We start from the raw sequence: 19,777 nt of genomic DNA, 5'->3' as shown, positions 1-19,777 counted from the left end.
TTTCCTAGGTATGTACCGTATTTTATATTCATATGTATGTAGTAAGAAACGGTTATTTCAATATTACAAACAGACACTACTTTTGTATTTATATATATAGATTACAGTATAGAAAAAATACCTTTAAATATATTAATATTAAAAGAGTTTCTCAACACTTACTAACTGTACTCAGTTTACCCGTGATCATGGCGGTTGAAACACTGCCGAAATATCGGGAACTCAGTAAATAAATATAAAACGTGGTAAGATCTCGTGATTTTTACTAATTACATATACTTACAGTACCTCGATCTCTATAATAATTCCTTTCAATTCAAACGCGGATCGAAATTACTACGGCCCGAGTCCAGAACCCTTCGATCTCCTAGCAATGGCCTCAATCTATAGTCGTATCCGTCAGGCAGGAGTTGATCTTCAGCCACTTCATAGGTCCTTCCGCGGGTGTATTATTGTGATAGAGATCATTTAAAGCTGCACTATCAGTCTCCAACCAGATGTGTTTGGGCAGGGAGAGGCCTGCGCACACCCGGGCGCTCCATACCGGCGCCCCCGGTCGCCGCTCGCTGATCGATCAATCCAATTCAAACGGGGATCGAAATTACATCGAACTGAGTGTAGATTCAAACCCCTAGCGGTGCTCTTTAGAAATAGAAATAGAAAATCATTTATTCAAATAAACTTACATTGAAGCATTTTTGAATAGTCATTACATTTTTTAATCTACCGCTCGTTCGGAAAGCTGTCTCATCACAAGAAGAACGAGCAAGAAACTTGCGTGTTGCTCTTTTAAATAATTTTATTATTACTTTACATTTTTAAGTTTAAGTGTGTGAATACAAACCACTAATTAGCACTAATTCTATTAAATACTCAAATAGAAAAAATATTGAATATATAACCAACTGGTTAAACAATTAATAAGAGGAAATCAGTCATAGTGATTAGAGCAGACCAGTCCCTACAAGCAGCACCCGTTCACGAGTATGACGGATGAGCCAGCCATCACTGCGCTCGACCATATTTTAGGGAGCCCAATGACCCGGCCCACTACGCCGCCACAAGTCTGGACATTTTAGTGAGCATGACTACTCAAAACACTAGACTACGTCAAAGCTACTTACAATTGCCATCTGATAGTTATAGTATTCACATTTTACATAAGAATGCATGCGGCAATCAATACAAAAACCGCTACGCTTTCATATTTTTAAAATCAATCAATTAAATCAAGAAAACAATGAGCTCTCAGACTAAAGTCGTATCTGCCAGGCAGGAGTTGGCCTTCAGCCGCTCCATAAGTCTATCCGAGAGTTTGGAGTGCCATCTGCACTCGCCCCCTATCGTCCGGTGAAGCTGTAAAGGCCAACTGCGGCCAACAGCATTAGAGTAGTCCGAAAAAAATTATAATAATTGCACACGAGTGAATCCGGGGCGGTTAGCTAGTAGACAAATTTAAATTATACTTCAGTATCAATGATCCAGCTCCCTCGACCTGTCGACCTTGACCTTCAGTGTTCCAAACTGCTAACTTACACAAAGTACTATATGCTTCTGCGTTCACATTCATATAGAACTGTGTCTCTCTATATTAAATAGCGTACGATACCATCTCAATTGTAACGATATTGAACCTTATTGTCATATACTTTAGATATTCATATGTATTTGATCACATAAAGGCCGTGAATCGAATGCGTTCCAGGAATGGGCAATCGAAATGCAACCTTGCTGTATTTGGAAACAATAGGAATGGAGAAATTGTAGTTTTCTACAGCAAGGTTGCATGTTCAATGATTGATTTTAGACATACGACCTTATTCTTTTGAGGGGATTGGTTCGTTCATTGATTGGAGGTTTCTGAGGGATTTGCGGTGAATTGGTTTTTAATATGGATTCTGTTTACTTTTTGTTTGTATTGAATTAATTAAAATTAAAATTCAAAACAGAGAGAAGACCCTTGTGGCTTAGTGGTATAGTACCTCTACATAAATCCCAAAGATTGTTAGTTCGAGTCTAGCCGATAACAAAATTTATGTAACAATAAATTACGTAACACGCCGTTGTCAAAGTTGGTATTATTTTAATTTTAGTTCGTTTCATTTTTTTTTGGACAGTTCACAAGCTAAGTAGAGCTTGTGTTTAGATATAGACAACTGATACGAATATGTATATACTTTTTTTACATATACATAGAAAACACTTATACCTATACAAACAATCATACTCATGAATACAAATGTTTGTGACGTGCGAGGAATCGAACCCGCAACTATTGGTAGTAAGGCGGTGTGCTAAACCGCTAGACCGATGCCGTCATATTTAATTGAACTCATATTTTAGTCACTCTCATATATGTGACCAATACAAAGAATCATACTTTAGAATACTTACAAATATTTGTACCGTACGAGAATCAAACCCGCGACCATCGGAGGTAAAATTATATACATAGAAAACACCCAGATTAATACAAACAATCATACTCAAGAATATAAATATATGTACCGACGAATCGAACCCGCGACTATCATAAGTAAAGAATTGTACTAAACCGCTAAACCACGAAGGCTGTCGACGAAGCGCAATAAAATATATATGGGTCGTAACGAACAGGGTTTCACAAGTGGAAATATTACCGGGAGTTCTGCAATCGATCCCTGGATCAAGGGTGGATTCGCAATAAATTAGGTGCGGGTTGCCCGTACAATTGAACGTAATCCTTGAGACGCGATCTCCGGCAGATGTTACAGCATCTTTTATACTCGAGTCGTAATATACATTTTTATTTATTTTGTCTACACTTACTATTTGTTGTATAATGTTTTTGACGGCCTCAGTGGTGTAGATGTTGTGCACACCGCCTTACTTCCGATGGTAGCAGGTTCGATTTCCCACACGGTTTTTTTTTTCGGACTACTCTAATGCTGTTGGCCGCAGATGGCCTTTACAGCTTCACCGGACGATAGGGGGCGAGTGCAGATGGCACTCCAAACCCGCGGAAGGACTTATGGAGCGGCTGAAGGCGAACTCCCGCCAGACACATACGACTTTAGTCTGAGGGCACCACTAGGGGTTCGAACCTCGGCTCAGGCCGTCGTAACATCGATCCCCGTTGAATCGGACGGGGGATCGATCGGAGGGGACTCATACGGTACAAACATTCGTATTTAGAGTAGGATTGTATGTATCGATCTGGGTGTTGTCTATTTATATGATATACAAAGAAATATATCCTGGTATTTCTATCAGTTGTCTAGTACCTATAACACAAGCTCTGCTTAGCCTGGGACTAGATGGCGCTGTTTGAATTGTCCTAAGATATTATTATTAATAAATAAATAAATTATAGTAGAAGGCGTATTTAAAATTATATAAGAAATTATACTAAATTTATTCCCTTTATTCACTTAAAGAAATGCAACTTTTCCTAAGGGGGAAAAAATATTTTTTTTCTTAAATTTAAAATAGCCATCAATTATTGCTAATTAATTAATTAATTAAATAATAGATGGCGCTGTATCAATACTTTTAAAGTTGTAGTTTTTGGTAAATTTAGTAAGATAACTGTGAAAGGTTGGAGATCAAGATGTCGAGCAAAAAGTAAAACGGCACCGTTGCAGTTGTAGAATATTTTTTGTATTAAATTGACTTATGTCATATAAAAACAATATAATATTATAAAAAAACATAGATAATAAAAAAGGTATAAAAATAGTTTTCAACAATAACAAAATCTCCTCAGAATCGCCGCTGGGCCGCCTTTTGTTTAGCACATTTATGTAAAGTTTTTTTGTAAACATTTTTCTATATCCAATAAACAGTTATATTATTACTAGCTATGCCCGCGGGAAATTTATAGCCTATATGTTATTCTGATGTATCTCTAGCTATATTACTGTTAAATTTCATCAAAATCCGTTCAATAGTTTTTGCGTGCAAGAGTAATTAATAAGATATATATGTACCAGCTAATTACATGATTCTCGACGCAGTTCTTGCAAGTCTTGGAAGTCCTCAGGTCAGGGTTGCCCCCCTTCGGTGCCAGTTTAAAGGGTAGTTTCAACACTCGATAACTTAAGTTTGAAGGGTACCCGAGGAAACTTTATTAAATTACTCTTGGTTAACCTTGCTTGTTAAAACTTGGGAGTTAATCATACAAGAGCCATACATTCAGCAAACTTTCAAAAAGCGGAGGTTTAATGTAATCTAAAATTTAATAATTAGTAACATTGTTAATATGAACCGAATTAGCTATATTAATTGTGTTAGTTTTAGTATATCTATACATATAAATAAAATTGGAGTGTCTGTTTGTAATATTGATGTAACCGTTTTTTACTATATGCATATGATTATAAATAGGGTACATACACCAAAATAACATTTTTTACAATTTTTGTCTGTTTGTCCCGGCTAACCTCTGAAATGGCTGGACCGATTTTGACGGGACTTTTTTTGGCCGGTAGCTGATGTAATAAGGAGTAACAAGGCTACTTTTATTTTAGAAAAATAAAGTTAAATTACACGCGGACGAAGTCGCGGGAACAGCTAGTAGAATATAAATATTATAAACGCGAAAGTTTGTGATGTATGTTTGTTACTCTTTCACGCAAAAACTAACGGATTTTGATGAAACTTTACAGTAATATAGCTCTCACATCAGAATAACACATCCTTACTAATATTATAAATGCGAAAGTAACTCTGTCTGTCTGTCTGTCTGTCTGTCTCGCTTTCACGCCAAAACTACTGAACCGATTTAAATGAAATTTAGTACGCAGATAGTCTAGACGCAGAGGAAGGACATAGGCTACTTTTTAATGCGTAAAAAGGGTTGTAAGGGGTTCAAAATGGAAATACAAGGTTATCTTTATGCGGTTGAATCCTTATTCGTCATCTTTTCATTTCACTAGCTAACAACCAATCAACACATCGCGTGCGTTTGCGCCATTCGCCATCTTTTCATTTCACTAGCTAACAACCAATCAACACATCGCGTGCGTTTGCGCCAATGAGGTATCCATCACAGAGAACAAAACCACAGATAACATAATGTAAAACGAAAGATCTTGCCGGAAACATGACGTTGACGTTCAGTGAAAATATTGTTTTTTGACACTTTTTTATGATAAAATCGTATATCGTGTGTGTGTTTTTTCTTTAAACCTGAAATTGGCCGATTGCGAGACAAATTTGGCGATTTTTTTTATTAATTTGTTTTACGGCTCTGGATACAAGCCCAGTTTAGCCCAACTTAAAATTTTACAATATAAATTACAAAAATTAAAGTCAATGTCCAATGTTAAATAATAATAAATGTCAAATGTTGCTTCCCTGTTCTGACAAACTTAAAAAAAAAATTAATAACAATCACAATTTCTTCACATTTTATTATTTACATTTTTTAAAGAATGTTGTGGTGTGGCACTATGCGAAATTAAATTATTTACCCATTTTTGTAGGTTATACAGAAATAATGCGTGGGTGTTTATTTAAAAAGCATTAACACAAAATTAATAAAATATAGGTATTAATAAATATATGGTTGTTGTATCAAAATAGAATTTTCTTATTTTTCACTAAAATAAAAACTAACTGTCTTTTTTATAAAATAAATGACCTTTTCATTGTGCCATATATTATGGAACTATTTAAATTATTTAGCTGATTGTAAGAAACAAAATGTTGGTTTGTAGATTAATACTGTAAAAATATTATTTGTACGGAAACGATAAAAATATATTTTTGTGCTGCGACAAAAACTAATATTATAAATGTGAAAGTAACTCTGTCTTTCTGTCTCGCTTTCACGCCAAAACTACTGAACCGATTTGAATGAAATTTGGTATACAGATAGTCTAGACCCTGAGAACGGACATAGGCTACTTTTTAATGCGAAAAAAGGGTTGTAAGGGGTTAAAAGGGGGGATGAAAGATTGTATGGAAGAATCGTCATTTTTGAAGCTAGAAGCTTGAAACTTATTTTTGAGACTGTTGATTAAATATAAATACATATTACATTCATTGTTTGTAAAAAAATTACCCTTAAGGGGGTAAAATAAAATAGGGGATGCAAGTTATTATGTAAATTCGTCATTTTTGAAGCTAGAAGCTTGAATCTTATTGTTGAGACTGTTGATTAAATATAAATACATATGACATTCATTGTTTGTAAAAAAAATACCCTTAAGGGGGTAAAATAAAATAGGGGATGCAAGTTTTTATGTAAAATCGTCATTTTTGAAGCTAGAAGCTTGAAACTTATTTTTGAGGCTGTTGATTAAATATAAATACATATGACATTCATTGTTTGTAAAAAAATTACCCTTAAGGGGGTAAAATAAAATAGGGGATGCAAGTTTTTATGTAAACACGTCATTTTTGAAGCTAGAAGCTTGAATCTTATTGTTGAGACTGTTGATTAAATATAAATACATATGACATTCATTGTTTGTAAAAAAAATACCCTTAAGGGGGTAAAATAAAATAGGGGATGCAAGTTTTTATGTAAAATCGTCATTTTTGAAGCTAGGAGCTTGAAACTTATTTTTGAGGCTGTTGATTAATTAAATATAAATAAATATGACATTCATTGTTTGTAAAAAAAATACCCTTAAGGGGGTAAAATAAAATAGGGGATGATAGTTATTATGTAAATTCGTAATTTTTGAAGCTAGAAGCTTAAACTTATTGTTGAGACTGTTGATTAAATATAAATACATATGACATTCATTGTTTGTAAAAAAAAATACCCTTAAGGGGGTAAAATAAAATAGGGGATACAAGTTTTTATGTAAACACGTCATTTTTGAAGCTAGAAGTTTGAATCTTATTGTTGAGACTGTTGATTAAATATAAATACATATGACATTCATTGTTTGTAAAAAAATTACCCTTAAGGGGGTAAAATAAAATAGGGGATGCAAGTTTTTATGTAAACACGTCATTTTTGAAGCTAGAAGCTTGAATCTTATTGTTGAGACTGTTGATTAAATATAAATACATATGACATTCATTGTTTGTAAAAAAAAATACCCTTAAGGGGGTAAAATAAAATAGGGGATGCAAGTTTTTATGTAAAATCGTCATTTTTGAAGCTAGAAGCTTGAAACTTATTTTTGAGGCTGTTGATTAAATATAAATACATATGACATTCATTGTTTGTAAAAAAATTACCCTTAAGGGGGTAAAATAAAATAGGGGATGCAAGTTTTTATGTAAACACGTCATTTTTGAAGCTAGAAGCTTGAATCTTATTGTTGAGACTGTTGATTAAATATAAATACATATGACATTCATTGTTTGTAAAAAAAATACCCTTAAGGGGGTAAAATAAAATAGGGGATGCAAGTTTTTATGTAAAATCGTCATTTTTGAAGCTAGAAGCTTGAAACTTATTTTTGAGGCTGTTGATTAAATATAAATAAATATGACATTCATTGTTTGTAAAAAAAATACCCTTAAGGGGGTAAAATAAAATAGGGGATGATAGTTATTATGTAAATTCGTAATTTTTGAAACTAGAACGATGAAACTATTTTCATTGGTTCTTTTGGGGTAGATTTTTAAATACCCCACTAATGTTATAACTGTGAAAGTAACTCTGTTTGTCTTTCTGTCAGTCTTACGCTCCAAAACAAAATAAAAATTTAAATGAAATTTGGTACACAGTTAGTTTACACCCGGACAAAGAATATAGGGTACTTTTGAATGTGAAAAAAGGATTGTAAGGGGGTTGCATTGGTACGCTGTATGGAAGAATCGTCATTTTTTAAAACTAGAAGTTTGAGACTCATTTTTAGGCTGTTGTTTAAATATCAATAAATATGACATTCAATGTTTGTAAAATTTTTACTCTTAGGGGGAGGGGGGGTAGTAAAATAAAATAGAGAATGAAAGTTATTGTGGAAATTTGCTGTTTGTGTGGTTGTGGAAGCTAGAACGATTAAACTTTTTTCTTTGTCTTTTTAGGGTTAGTTTATTAAATACCTTACTGATATTATAAATGTGAAAGTAACTTTGTCTGTTTGTCTCGCTTACACTGAACCGATTTAAATTGAAATTTGAAACAGACATAGATAGACCAGATCCTGAGAAAGGACATAGGTTACTTTTTAATGTGAAAAAGGGTTGCAAGAGGATTGAAAGGGTAGATCCAAGGTTATATAGATGTATCGTCATGTTTAAAGCTAGAAGCTTGAAATTTATTTTTTAGCCTATTGATTAAATATTTATTTTTACTTTTTATCATTTTTGAAGCTAAAACGATGAAACTTATTTATTTGACTTATATTGTGTTAAATATTTTTTCATTATTTACGCGGACGAAGTCGCGGGTACAGCTAGTAGTCTATATTTGTTATTGAAATGTATCGCAGGTACAGGTAATAATAAATAAATAAATTTCATAACTGGAAAAGTAATCGACTGTACGTTACGTTTTCACGTCTAAACCACTGGACCAATTTTTTATATACTCGTATATTAAATGAAATAGTATTATTGTAAATATGTACAACATTAAAAAAACAAAATACGAGCTTAGTTTCTTGTCAGTTCTTCTCATCTCGAAATCATTCCGAACTGACGGTAGATTTGACATATCATAAGAGTCTGTAATAGACCTACATGAATAAAGATATTTTGAATTTGAATTTGAATTTGAATATATATTGTGACGCTCATTGGGGGTACTTTGTTACAGATCAGTACACACTAGACAGCGATTACATAAAGCGGTACCTCGGCGAGCTGACTCCCATGCAGGAGTCCAGACTGCTGCAGCTCAGGAAGTTGATCGCTGACTTGCAGAAGGGAAAGGTAGATACACTTCTCGCAAAAATTAAGGAAACAGAATTTTTTTCTAAATTTATAGGTGATTTTCAACAGGCTCTATTTCAGTGAAAAATGGTCGTAGAAAATAAAATGAGGCACCCGCCTGCGCTAATGGTTTACGCTGGCGGGACACCAGTGGAGGATGATAAGATGAATATGAGGTCAGATCATATAGCCCAAATTGATCATTTCGTGACAAATTCACCGGGAATTTACCGCGATGTTTTCCAGGAGGAACCGCGTGGAGGTCGAGCTGACATGGTACATTGCAAGCAATGGGATAATTAGTCCATATTAATAACAATCTCTCCCCTCCTACAATATTAGGTGTTTCAAGTCAAGAGTGAATAGGCACTATTTTTTTTTAAATCTAAATTTATTTTGGGGTTTTTGTTTTCAGACATGTCAACCCCATTATTACAAACTAATCGGAAGAATTCTTAAAAATAATAATCAATTAAATAATTGCCAACAGCGGGGGATCTATTTATTAAATTGCTTTTATCAGCGCACACAAACACAGAGCAATATCAGAAGTAGGGGCATGTAGTATGCTCTGAATAGTCCCCACATCAAATTTGTTGATTTTTTAAATTTTAATAAACAGTTCCCTCTACTCTATTCCTATCACATTCCATCAAGAGGTACTGGACATCAGGCACTATTTGAGCTTTAATGTAATAGCTAAGACCGCATCATCACTTGCGTTCTGATCTGAATCTGATTTGATGTGTGTCAAATCAGATTGCGATCAAACGCACTCAAAGTACATAATAAAAAAAATGTCAATAAAAAAAAAAGTTTAGTTAAACTGAAAACGGCCTCAGTGCTCTAGTAGTAAAGAACACCTCTTTTCTTCCGATGGTCGCGGGTTCGATTCCTCGCACCGCACAAACATTTGTATTCGTGAGTATGATTGTTTGTATCGATCTGGGTGTTTTCTATGTGTAATATGTATGTATTTACGAAAAAAAAATGTATTATTATATTATTATTACAACACTTTATTGCACCAACATATAAAGGACATGAACACAATTAAAAACAAAAAAAAAAAAACTAAGTACAAAAGGCGGTCTTATCGCTAATGCAAGTTAAATCATCCTGCTCCTTTGGACTTTATTCAACCGATCGAACACCTGCCCCCAGGTAGCGACCTGCAATGGCCCATTTGGAAATCGCTCAACAGACTACGAACCCAGATGGGCCGCTGCAGGTACAACTTGGTAAAGTGGGGTGCCGCTTCACGGTAGGCTTGTGACTGTGGAGCGCCATCCCAGACCATGGCACACCTGCTGGCTTGTCCTTTGTGCCCAGCAGTCTGCACAAGGGGGGACCTAAGGGATGCGACGGAGTGCGCAAGGGTTGTCGCGGCGTTCTGGGGAAAATATATTTAAATATATGTATTTGGTTGCCGTTGAAACGAAGAAGTAGAAGAAGAAGATCGCTAATGCAATCTCTTACAGACAACCTTTGGATCTATGTATTTGTATCAGTTATCTAGTGTCCATAATACAAGCTGTAGCTAGCTAGCTAGTTCAACTTGGGTCTAGATGGCGCTGTGTGAATTGTCCAGGGTCATGTATTTATTTATTTATTGAAGATACTCAATGGTTATCAGGTTCCAAGTGACACGACACTACTCAGATTCCTGCGCGCCCGAGACTTCAATGTGGAGAAAGCGAGGGAAATGCTCTCGCAGTCGCTGCTCTGGCGGAAGAAGCATCAGGTGGACAGGATCCTGTCGGAGTACGAGACGCCAGACGTGGTGAAGCAGTACTTCCCTGGAGGGTGGCATCATCATGACAAGGGTACGTTAATCCAATAATAGTTTTGTGAATACTAATAGACATAGAAATAAAAATAATCTTTATTCAAATAAACTCATTACAAGCACTTTTGAATAGTCATATTTTGATTCTACCACTCATTCGGAATGCAGATTCATCACAAGAAGAATGAGCAAGAAACTTGTGTGTTTGAGGATATACCTAATATATAATCTATACATCTATTTTTTTATTTTTTTTTATTGGGTTGTTTGGGCTTATGTCAGATGTGTAGCACCTGTAGCACTGCGACCTACATAGATCTATTGTGCTCGCCCTTTTCAGAGTTCGCTACCTAGACCCGTCAGGGACAAGAATTGAAGGATATTCTTAGGAGCGATCGTTTTATCTCCTCGGGAAAGAGTGTAAACTTTCCAAAGGAGATATTTCGTTTATGCATGAGTGGGCTACAACCACATAGGATGTGAAGCGGCGTTTCCTCTTCAGTTTGGCAGAATCTGCAGATACTTATACATCTATACATATAAATAAAATTGGAGTGTCTGTTGGTAATATTGAAATAACCGTTTTTTACTACTTACATATGAATATAAATACGGTACATACACCAAAATAACATTTATTACACTTTTTGTCTGTCTGTTTGTTCCGGCTAATCTCTGAAATGTCTGGACCGATTTTGACGGGACTTTTGTTGGCAGGTAGCTGATGTAATGAGTAATTCAGGCTACTTTTATTTTAGAAAAATAAAGTTTAATTCCACTCGTACGCAGTCGCGGGTACAACTAGTATTTAATAAATTACTACTTAATATATTTAACTAGCAGACCCGGCCACGCGTTGCTGTGGCTTCTGTATAGATTCTTGAATAACATAATACTGCGACTATAAATTGAGATGTAAGCTATCCTATCTTTCAAGTTGGATCAAATTGCACACAATGTGCAAATCAAATTTGCAATTAGTTTAACAGTCCATCGCGGACAAACAACGTGACACGTAATTTTTATATATAAAGATTGGTAGTTGTGGAATACAGGCCACTTATTTGTTTATAACTATTTTATATGCTTTATATTTCGAATACCAAAATTCTATTCTGAATTGTCACTGCTATCAATTGTTCTTTTTCGGTTTCCCTTCCTGGCCCTAGTTAGTAGTGTTTCTTTATAATATTAATATATACAATATATATATATATATATCCTACAACTCCCTGGTTTCCTTTATCGCCCACAGTAGTTGTTAGTTACAAACGAGAACACAACACAAGTTCTGCGTAGTTTGGCACTAGATGGCGCTGTGTGAATTGTCCTGAGATATTACTATTATTGGTTGCAGACGGACGTCCGCTGTACATACTTCGACTTGGACAAATGGATGTGAAGGGATTGCTGAAGTCAGTCGGTGAAGATGGCCTCTTAAAGTTGGTAAGTTATATTTATTATACTAACTATAACACGCAACTCCGTTTGCTTTTTTAAATGGTCGAGCGCAGTGGCTCGATCATCCGTCATATTCGTGAACTAGTGCTGCTTGTAGGGACTAGTCTGCTCTAACATCTACGACTGATTTACTCTTATTTAGTTAGTTTACTAGTTGGTTCTGTCTTTATTATTTTGATAATTAATTATTTAGTTCTAGTTGGTAGTTTGTATTCACGCATTTAAATTTATAAATTAAAACTACGATAAAATTATTTAAAAGTTCAACACGCAAGTTTTTCCTCGTTCTTCTTGTGATGAGACAGCTTTTAGAATAGGTAAGTGATAGATTAAAAAAAATAAGTGATGACTATTTAAAAATGCTTCAATTTAATTGAATAAATATTTTTTACGTGCTACGTGCTACAATTTATACATATATATCTCTCTAAATATGTATATATTTAAATTGTACGAGCGTTATCAAACATGATTGACAGCCGCCAGGCCAGGCCACTGTCTTTTCCCTTGCGCCTACGATGTCACCGCATACGTACTTAGTTAATTAAATAGTTCAAGTTACTTTTTTTTTTATACCACAGAGGTGGCAAACAAGCATACGGCCCATCTGATGGTAAACGGTTACCGTAGCATATGGACGCCTGAAATGCCAGGGGTGTCACATGCGCGTTGCCGACCCTTAAGAAACCTTAATATACCCTTCTTGAAAAACCCCATGCTGTAGTCTCTCGAGAAAACCTCGACAGGTAGTTCATTCCACAATCTAAGTGTACGCGGGAGGAAGCTCCTCTGAGAGTTTCTATGTGATATAACTTCAAGTATTAAATATAATAGTTTACGGTCCGCCATCATATTTTACTTATCCTTCACAAGTCACCAACAAACTGGTCCTTCGAGCCGGATATATATATTTATATTATAATATATGTTTTGTTACAATTTCCAGACTCTTCACGTATGTGAAGAGGGCCTCAAACTGTTAGAAGAGGCGACACGTTCATCCGAGCACGCAGTCCACTCCTGGTGCCTACTGGTGGACCTGGACGGGCTGAACATGCGCCACCTGTGGCGGCCCGGAGTGCGCGCGCTGCTCCGCATCATACAGATCGTGGAGGCGAATTATCCGGAGACTATGGGACGGGTGCTCATCGTCAGGGCGCCCAGGGTGTTCCCTATATTGTGGACCATTGTTAGCACGTTTATTGGTGAGTCCAGTAACTTTAGTGGAAGCCAACTACCCGGAGACCATGGGACGGGTTCTCATTGTCAGGGCGCCCAGGGTATTCTTCTTAAAACGCTGACAACGTACTTGCAATTCCCCTGGTGTTGCGGGCTCATGGGAGGCGGTAATCCCTTACAATCAGATGAGCCGCAAACTCGTTTGTCTCCTTCCTTCATTCATTAATAATTTAAGAGCCGCGCTCTTGTCGGTGGAGCTCTTGCCATTTTCCACGAGTCCTTTAGCTATTGATACGACACGACTCCAATTTTTTCCTTAATCTGTTTGATATAGCTGTGTCTTGGTCTTTGTACCCTATGCTATATATAAAAAAAATAGTAATTACTTTGGTAAGTCCCTCGTATAGGTACATTAAGTTTAATAATTAATAAATATTCTTTATTGCACTTAAATATATTTGTAAGTATATTAATTACAACTAATGTTAACCCAATAGAGCGTGGCATAGGAAGTGTCGAGTGAGTCAAAATGTGCAAATAATAATTTAATAAAAATGTCATAAATAATTAAAACTAAACATAAAAATTTAATATTATTAATTGTTATATTTCAGACGAGAACACGAGAAGTAAATTTTTGTTTTACGGCGGCAAAGATTACCTGCAACCGGGCGGCCTCCTCGACTACATACCCAAGGATCTCATACCGGACTTCCTCGGCGGACCCTGCAAGGTATTTTATTCTTCCATTTTTTTATTTTCTACTGACTTAACAAAGCATAATAATAATGTAAACAATGAATAAAATAATAATTTTAATTTGTATCAGCAGATTTTTTTATTATTTTCTATTTAACAAAGAAAAATATAATAATAATAATATAAACAATCAATAATTTAATAATTAAAGTTTAATCAACTTAATTTGTACGCTTATTATAAACAAATATTAGAAATAAGGGCTATGTAGTATTGTACCCAATATTTTTACTTTACAAAAAAAAATATTATTGTTATTTTGCTGTATAGAAATAGAAATAATCTGACAATGTTATCTGATTGAACAGAAATTAAGTGCGTAGCGGTTTCTATTATATATTGATTGTCGCATGCCTAATTCTTGTTAATGTAAATAAAACTAAAACTATATTTATTTAAAAGTGCAACACACAAGTTTCTTGCTCATTCTTCTTGTGATGAGTCTGCATTCCGAATGAGCGGTAGAATAAAATAATGTGACTATGCAAAAGTGCTTATATTAAGTTTATTTGAATAAATATGATTTCTATTTCTATTTCTATATGCTCCTTTTGAGATGATAGAGTCTTTGCGGGTATATAACATCCAAACAAAGACAACTTTCATAGTTGTCTTTGTTTGGATGATTTGGATTTGCACCTTATCATAAAGGAACGTTCTCGAACGCTTCTGAAATGTTTCTTTATGCGTATATTACGCGTCATCTTCATTAATTAATTTGCAACATTATATTGATTTCGCGCTAATTTAGCAACTAAATTGAGAGGTTATTGTTGTTATATTAAATCAATAAAGTCAGGTAATTTTTTTTTCACGATTAAAAATAATATATACTTTTTCGTAAAAAGGTAAATTAGTTATAAACATTTATCAACTTACGAGTGTTTTGTCACATTTTTACAAGTGAAGAAAGTTATCTGATTAGAAAAAGACAGTAAATAAAGTTTTTAATCAGTAACCAATTTTAAAACTTTATCATTTATGACTAATTGAAACGGCTAATGTTATAAGAAGTTCTATTTTAAACGACTGTTATTCAAATTTTTGTGATTTTGCATCAGTTTTATACTATATGTTGAATCTGTAATTATATATGTATATTTTTCAAACGAGTAAGACCTCAGTTTCTTGTCAGTTCATCTTAACTAGAAACTTTAATCGAAACTGACGGTAGATTTCATTTATTATGGATGAATAAATATAATTAATTTAAAAATAATAATAATATACCAGGATAATTCACACAACGCAATCTAGTCCCAAGGTAAGAAGAAAGAAAACTGACTGAAGAGAATAATTTTTTTTATAAATACATACATACATTACATACGTAGAAAACACCCTGAACAAACAAATGTAATAATAATAACCTCAGGACAATTCACACAGCGCCATCTAGACCCGAGTAAGCTGGCTAAAGCTTATGTTATGGGTACTAGATAACTGATACAAATACATAGATATATTTTTTAGTAAATACATACATATATAATACTATAATACAAACATGAATACTAATAGTTGTGCCGTGCGAGGAATCGAACTCGCGACCACCGAATGTAAAGCGGTGTGCCTAACCGCTAAACCACAGAGGACATCTATATTCATCAGTAACTATAGTATAATATTAATTTTAATATTTTAATTTGTGCACTCACGACCATCGAACGTAAAGCGGTGTGGCTTAATGGCGCTAGACCACAGGGCTTCTATATTTATTAGTAATTATAGTGTAATGTTAATTTTAATTGTTTTAATTTGTTTCTATTGTTATTTACGGCAGACGGACATTGTCGATGCGTCGTTGTACGTGCCACAACAATATTACGATTACGTACGCCCTGAGACTTCAATATATGAATGTTTAGTACACCTGTACTCAATAACGTCGGTCACACAATGTGCTGCGGTCCCATGTTCGTCCATCGAACTTGTTACAATCATTTTGTTGAAACAGAAAATAGTCTGTGTGTTTTAAAAAAGTAAATTATTAGGTAGATAACATTTTTAGGGGAAAAGTTGATAAAAAAAAATCTATATTATATCATACTATCTGTGCGAGGTTTTACTCGCGTAACATTTGTAGCTTATTAGTTATTCTGATATATAAGCTTATATTACTGTAAATTTCAAATCAATTAATTTCTTTTTATTTTATGCTTTCCAGGATTTTGTTATAAATTAGTATAGATCGATAGTATACCTGCCCTAAACATTTCTGTTTTGGGTTCTGGCAGTGCTAGTTGGTTTTTTAGTGTTTTATTACTTTTAAAATTAAAATATGATAGATGCTCACGAACAAATAACTAATAATATATATAACTATAACTATCTCCAATATATAAAGTCAATATATCTTTTATGTTATGCATTATAATATTAATTTATTCTTGGCTTTAGTTACGAATATTTTAAATATGGATTTGCAGATTTACTTTTATTATACGCGCCTCAAGATAATTGGTCCCGTTTAAAATGTAAAACAAATACGATTTGAACAAGTTCGAAGCACAGATCACTATATTGATAGCTCAATATTTGTGTATTTAGTCGAATAATGTCTATAACATAACACAGTCATGTAATGTTACAACTATGTCAAATTGTTGCCATGTACATGTCTATCTTCACGTTCACAATGTTGCTATATTAAAATACATTATAACTTAGATGAAATATTTATAAAATAACACGTATAATGTTACAACTATATAATTGTTGCCATGTATATGCCATTATAAAACTTTCACGTTCTATTCATTCACAATGTTGCTATATTAAAATATACTGTTTTAAATTTGACGCGGTCATTATATATACGTATAATTAGTAAAAATCACGGGATCTTACCACGTTTTATATTTATTTGCTAAGTTCCCGATATTTCGGCAGTGTTTCGACCACCATGATCACGGGTAAACTGGAACTCAGCATATAAATATAAAACGTGTTAAGATCCCGTGATTTCTACTAATTATACGTATATTAAAATACATTATAACTTAGACGAAATGTCTATAACACATGTAATTGTTGCCATGTACATGTTTTAAAACAATCTTCACGATCGATTCATTCACAATGTTGCTATATAAACATTTTTGGTATTTAGGCGAGCTACTGCGATAATTAAAAAAAAATTGTTTGTCCGTTCTAAATTCACTATACGTTGGTCAATTGTATATATATATATATATACATTTTTACTGATGTAAGTATATCAGTTGTCAAAATTACTAGGTTTGTTACCGGTGTGTTGTTCACACACCCTGTCTTATTTATACTTATTTCATTCCACAACTAGGCAATCAGTAGCAAATTCATTAAACTCATATTTATATTTATTTAATTCCTCAACTAGGCAATCAGTAGCAAATTCATTAAACTCATATTTATACTTATTTAATTCCTCAACTAGGCAATCAGTAGCAAATTCATTATCCTCATATTTGTACTTCTTTAATTCCTCAACTAGGCAATCAGTAGCAAATTCATTAAACTCATATTTATATTTATTTAATTCCTCAACTAGGCAATCAGTAGCAAATTCATTAAACTCATATATATACTTATTTCATTCCACAACTAGGCAATCAGTAGCAAATTCATTAAACTCATATTTGTACTTATTTAATTCCTCAACTAGGCAATCAGTAGCAAATTCATTATCCTCATATTTGTACTTCTTTAATTCCTCAACTAGGCAATCAGTAGCAAATTCATTATCCTCATATTTGTACTTCTTTAATTCCTCAACTAGGCAATCAGTAGCAAATTCATTAAACTCATATTTATATTTATTTAATTCCTCAACTAGGCAATCAGTAGCAAATTCATTAAACTCATATTTATACTTATTTAATTCCTCAACTAGGCAATCAGTAGCAAATTCATTATCCTCATATTTGTACTTCTTTAATTCCTCAACTAGGCAATCAGTAGCAAATTCATTAAACTCATATTTATATTTATTTAATTCCTCAACTAGGCAATCAGTAGCAAATTCATTAAACTCATATATATACTTATTTCATTCCACAACTAGGCAATCAGTAGCAAATTCATTAAACTCATATTTGTACTTATTTAATAACTAGGCAATCAGTAGCAAATTCATTATCCTCATATTTGTACTTCTTTAATTCCTCAACTAGGCAATCAGTAGCAAATTCATTATCCTCATATTTATACTTATTTAATTCCTCCACTAGGCAATCAGTAGCAAATTCATTATCCTCATATTTATACTTATTTAATTCCTCAACTAGGCATTCAGTAGCAAATTCATTATCCTCATATTTGTACTTATTTAATTCCTCAACTAGGCAATCAGTAGCAAATTCATTAAAATTGGAATTAAATGTACTCACATTTAATTCCTATGCTAACTGAACTTTTTAACTTTTCAGAGCTTCGTCCATGAAGGTGGATTGGTACCGAAGAATTTGTACGTAGCAGGCGTGTTCACAGAGCGGGATGGCGATCCTCTCAGCGAGGATAGCGTGTACCGATGTGTCAGTCTAGGGAAGGGACAGGTGAGTGATGTTTATAGGTTGTATTGTGGAGATTAGAGTGATATCTAAATATATATAACTCAAAGGTGACTGACGTAGTGATCTATCAACGCACAGCCCAAACCACTGGATGGATCGGGCTGAAATTTGGCATGCAGGTAGCTGTTATGACGTAGGCATCCGCTAAGAAAGGATTTTGATTAATTCTACCCCCAAAGGGATAAAATAGGGGATGAAAGTTTGTATGAAACTTTGACAATTTCAAACCGATCGGGCTGAGACTTTGCATGCATAAAGCTACTATGACGTAGGCATCCTCTAAGAAAGGATTTTGATGAATTTCCCCCTTAAGAGGATAAATTAACGCGAGCGACGCCGCGGGCAAAAGCTAGTTACAGGATAAGAGGTTTCGCAGTTTTATGTTAAAAGTATATGAGTAGTATAGATTGTCTAGAGCGTGTTCGGATGTGGTGTATGTGAGTTCATAAAATTAAAACGCAGGAGTCTTTATCACGGATGTAATACGGTATTCCTACATTACATTATGTACGTTTACATTCAGCCGCTTCCCCTGCCACTCGCCCTGCCGGAAATATTGCCGCGTCAGCGTCGACGCGAGTGTCGTTTATACTCGGCCCTCATACTTATTTACCGGGCGACTCTTCCTTGCCTTCCGCATACAACGCCGGGCGACAACGCAGCGAGAGGGCTGAATGTAAAAACACGCTGCCACTCGCGCTGCCAGTCCTTTGCCGAAAAACCGACAATCGAAAGAGCGCCGGGCAGCGCAAGTGGCAGCGCCAATGGCATGGGGAGTATCGTGTTTACACTGTCGCGATGCTCACTTCCCTGCGCACTCGGGCTGATGTAAATTGGGCTTTAAGTACAAGACTGACCTAGCAGGGACGTGCAGTAGGTGCGCTATGCAACGCGAGGTAATATGATCATGTAGTACTTATATTAGTTCTCTCGAATGACATGAGTGGTATAACGGTCGTGATAACGTGATGGCTGTATTGCTGTTCATGTATAGAGGTGACGACTACATGTATTCCGCACTTCATTACATCTATTGGGATTTTATTTATGCACAGGGCAAATAAGGAAACACCATTTTATTCGCAGTCGTCTTTTTTATTATACTATTCTTGTTGATTTTTCTTACATTGAAATGACTTATGACCTCTTTTTCCACGTGTATAGTAGCAGAAGATTTGTTCTGAAAGTATATCTGTCTGTTCTTTAGTTTTGT

The 19,777-nt window shown here is 34.5% G+C and overlaps 1 protein-coding gene across 1 annotated transcript in view; it reads left to right on the top strand.

The window, feature by feature from the left end:
- Positions 1–19,777, top strand: part of LOC131846859 (protein real-time-like) — a 39,153-nt gene that overhangs the window by 12,721 nt on the left and 6,655 nt on the right. The window contains exons 3-8 of the mRNA XM_059196275.1: positions 8,708–8,823; positions 10,460–10,649; positions 11,970–12,058; positions 13,020–13,278; positions 13,867–13,985; positions 18,421–18,546. Coding sequence (XP_059052258.1) covers positions 8,708–8,823; positions 10,460–10,649; positions 11,970–12,058; positions 13,020–13,278; positions 13,867–13,985; positions 18,421–18,546 — 899 coding nt within the window. The remainder of the gene's footprint in view (positions 1–8,707; positions 8,824–10,459; positions 10,650–11,969; positions 12,059–13,019; positions 13,279–13,866; positions 13,986–18,420; positions 18,547–19,777) is intronic.

The sequence above is a fragment of the Achroia grisella genome, unplaced genomic scaffold (assembly GCF_030625045.1).
Source record: "Achroia grisella isolate CSIRO2021 unplaced genomic scaffold, CSIRO_AGI_Agris_v1 utg512, whole genome shotgun sequence".
Taxonomy (NCBI): domain Eukaryota; kingdom Metazoa; phylum Arthropoda; class Insecta; order Lepidoptera; family Pyralidae; genus Achroia; species Achroia grisella.
The sequence above is the reverse complement of the archived record's forward strand: the minus strand, read 5'-3'. Positions and strand labels throughout refer to the sequence as shown.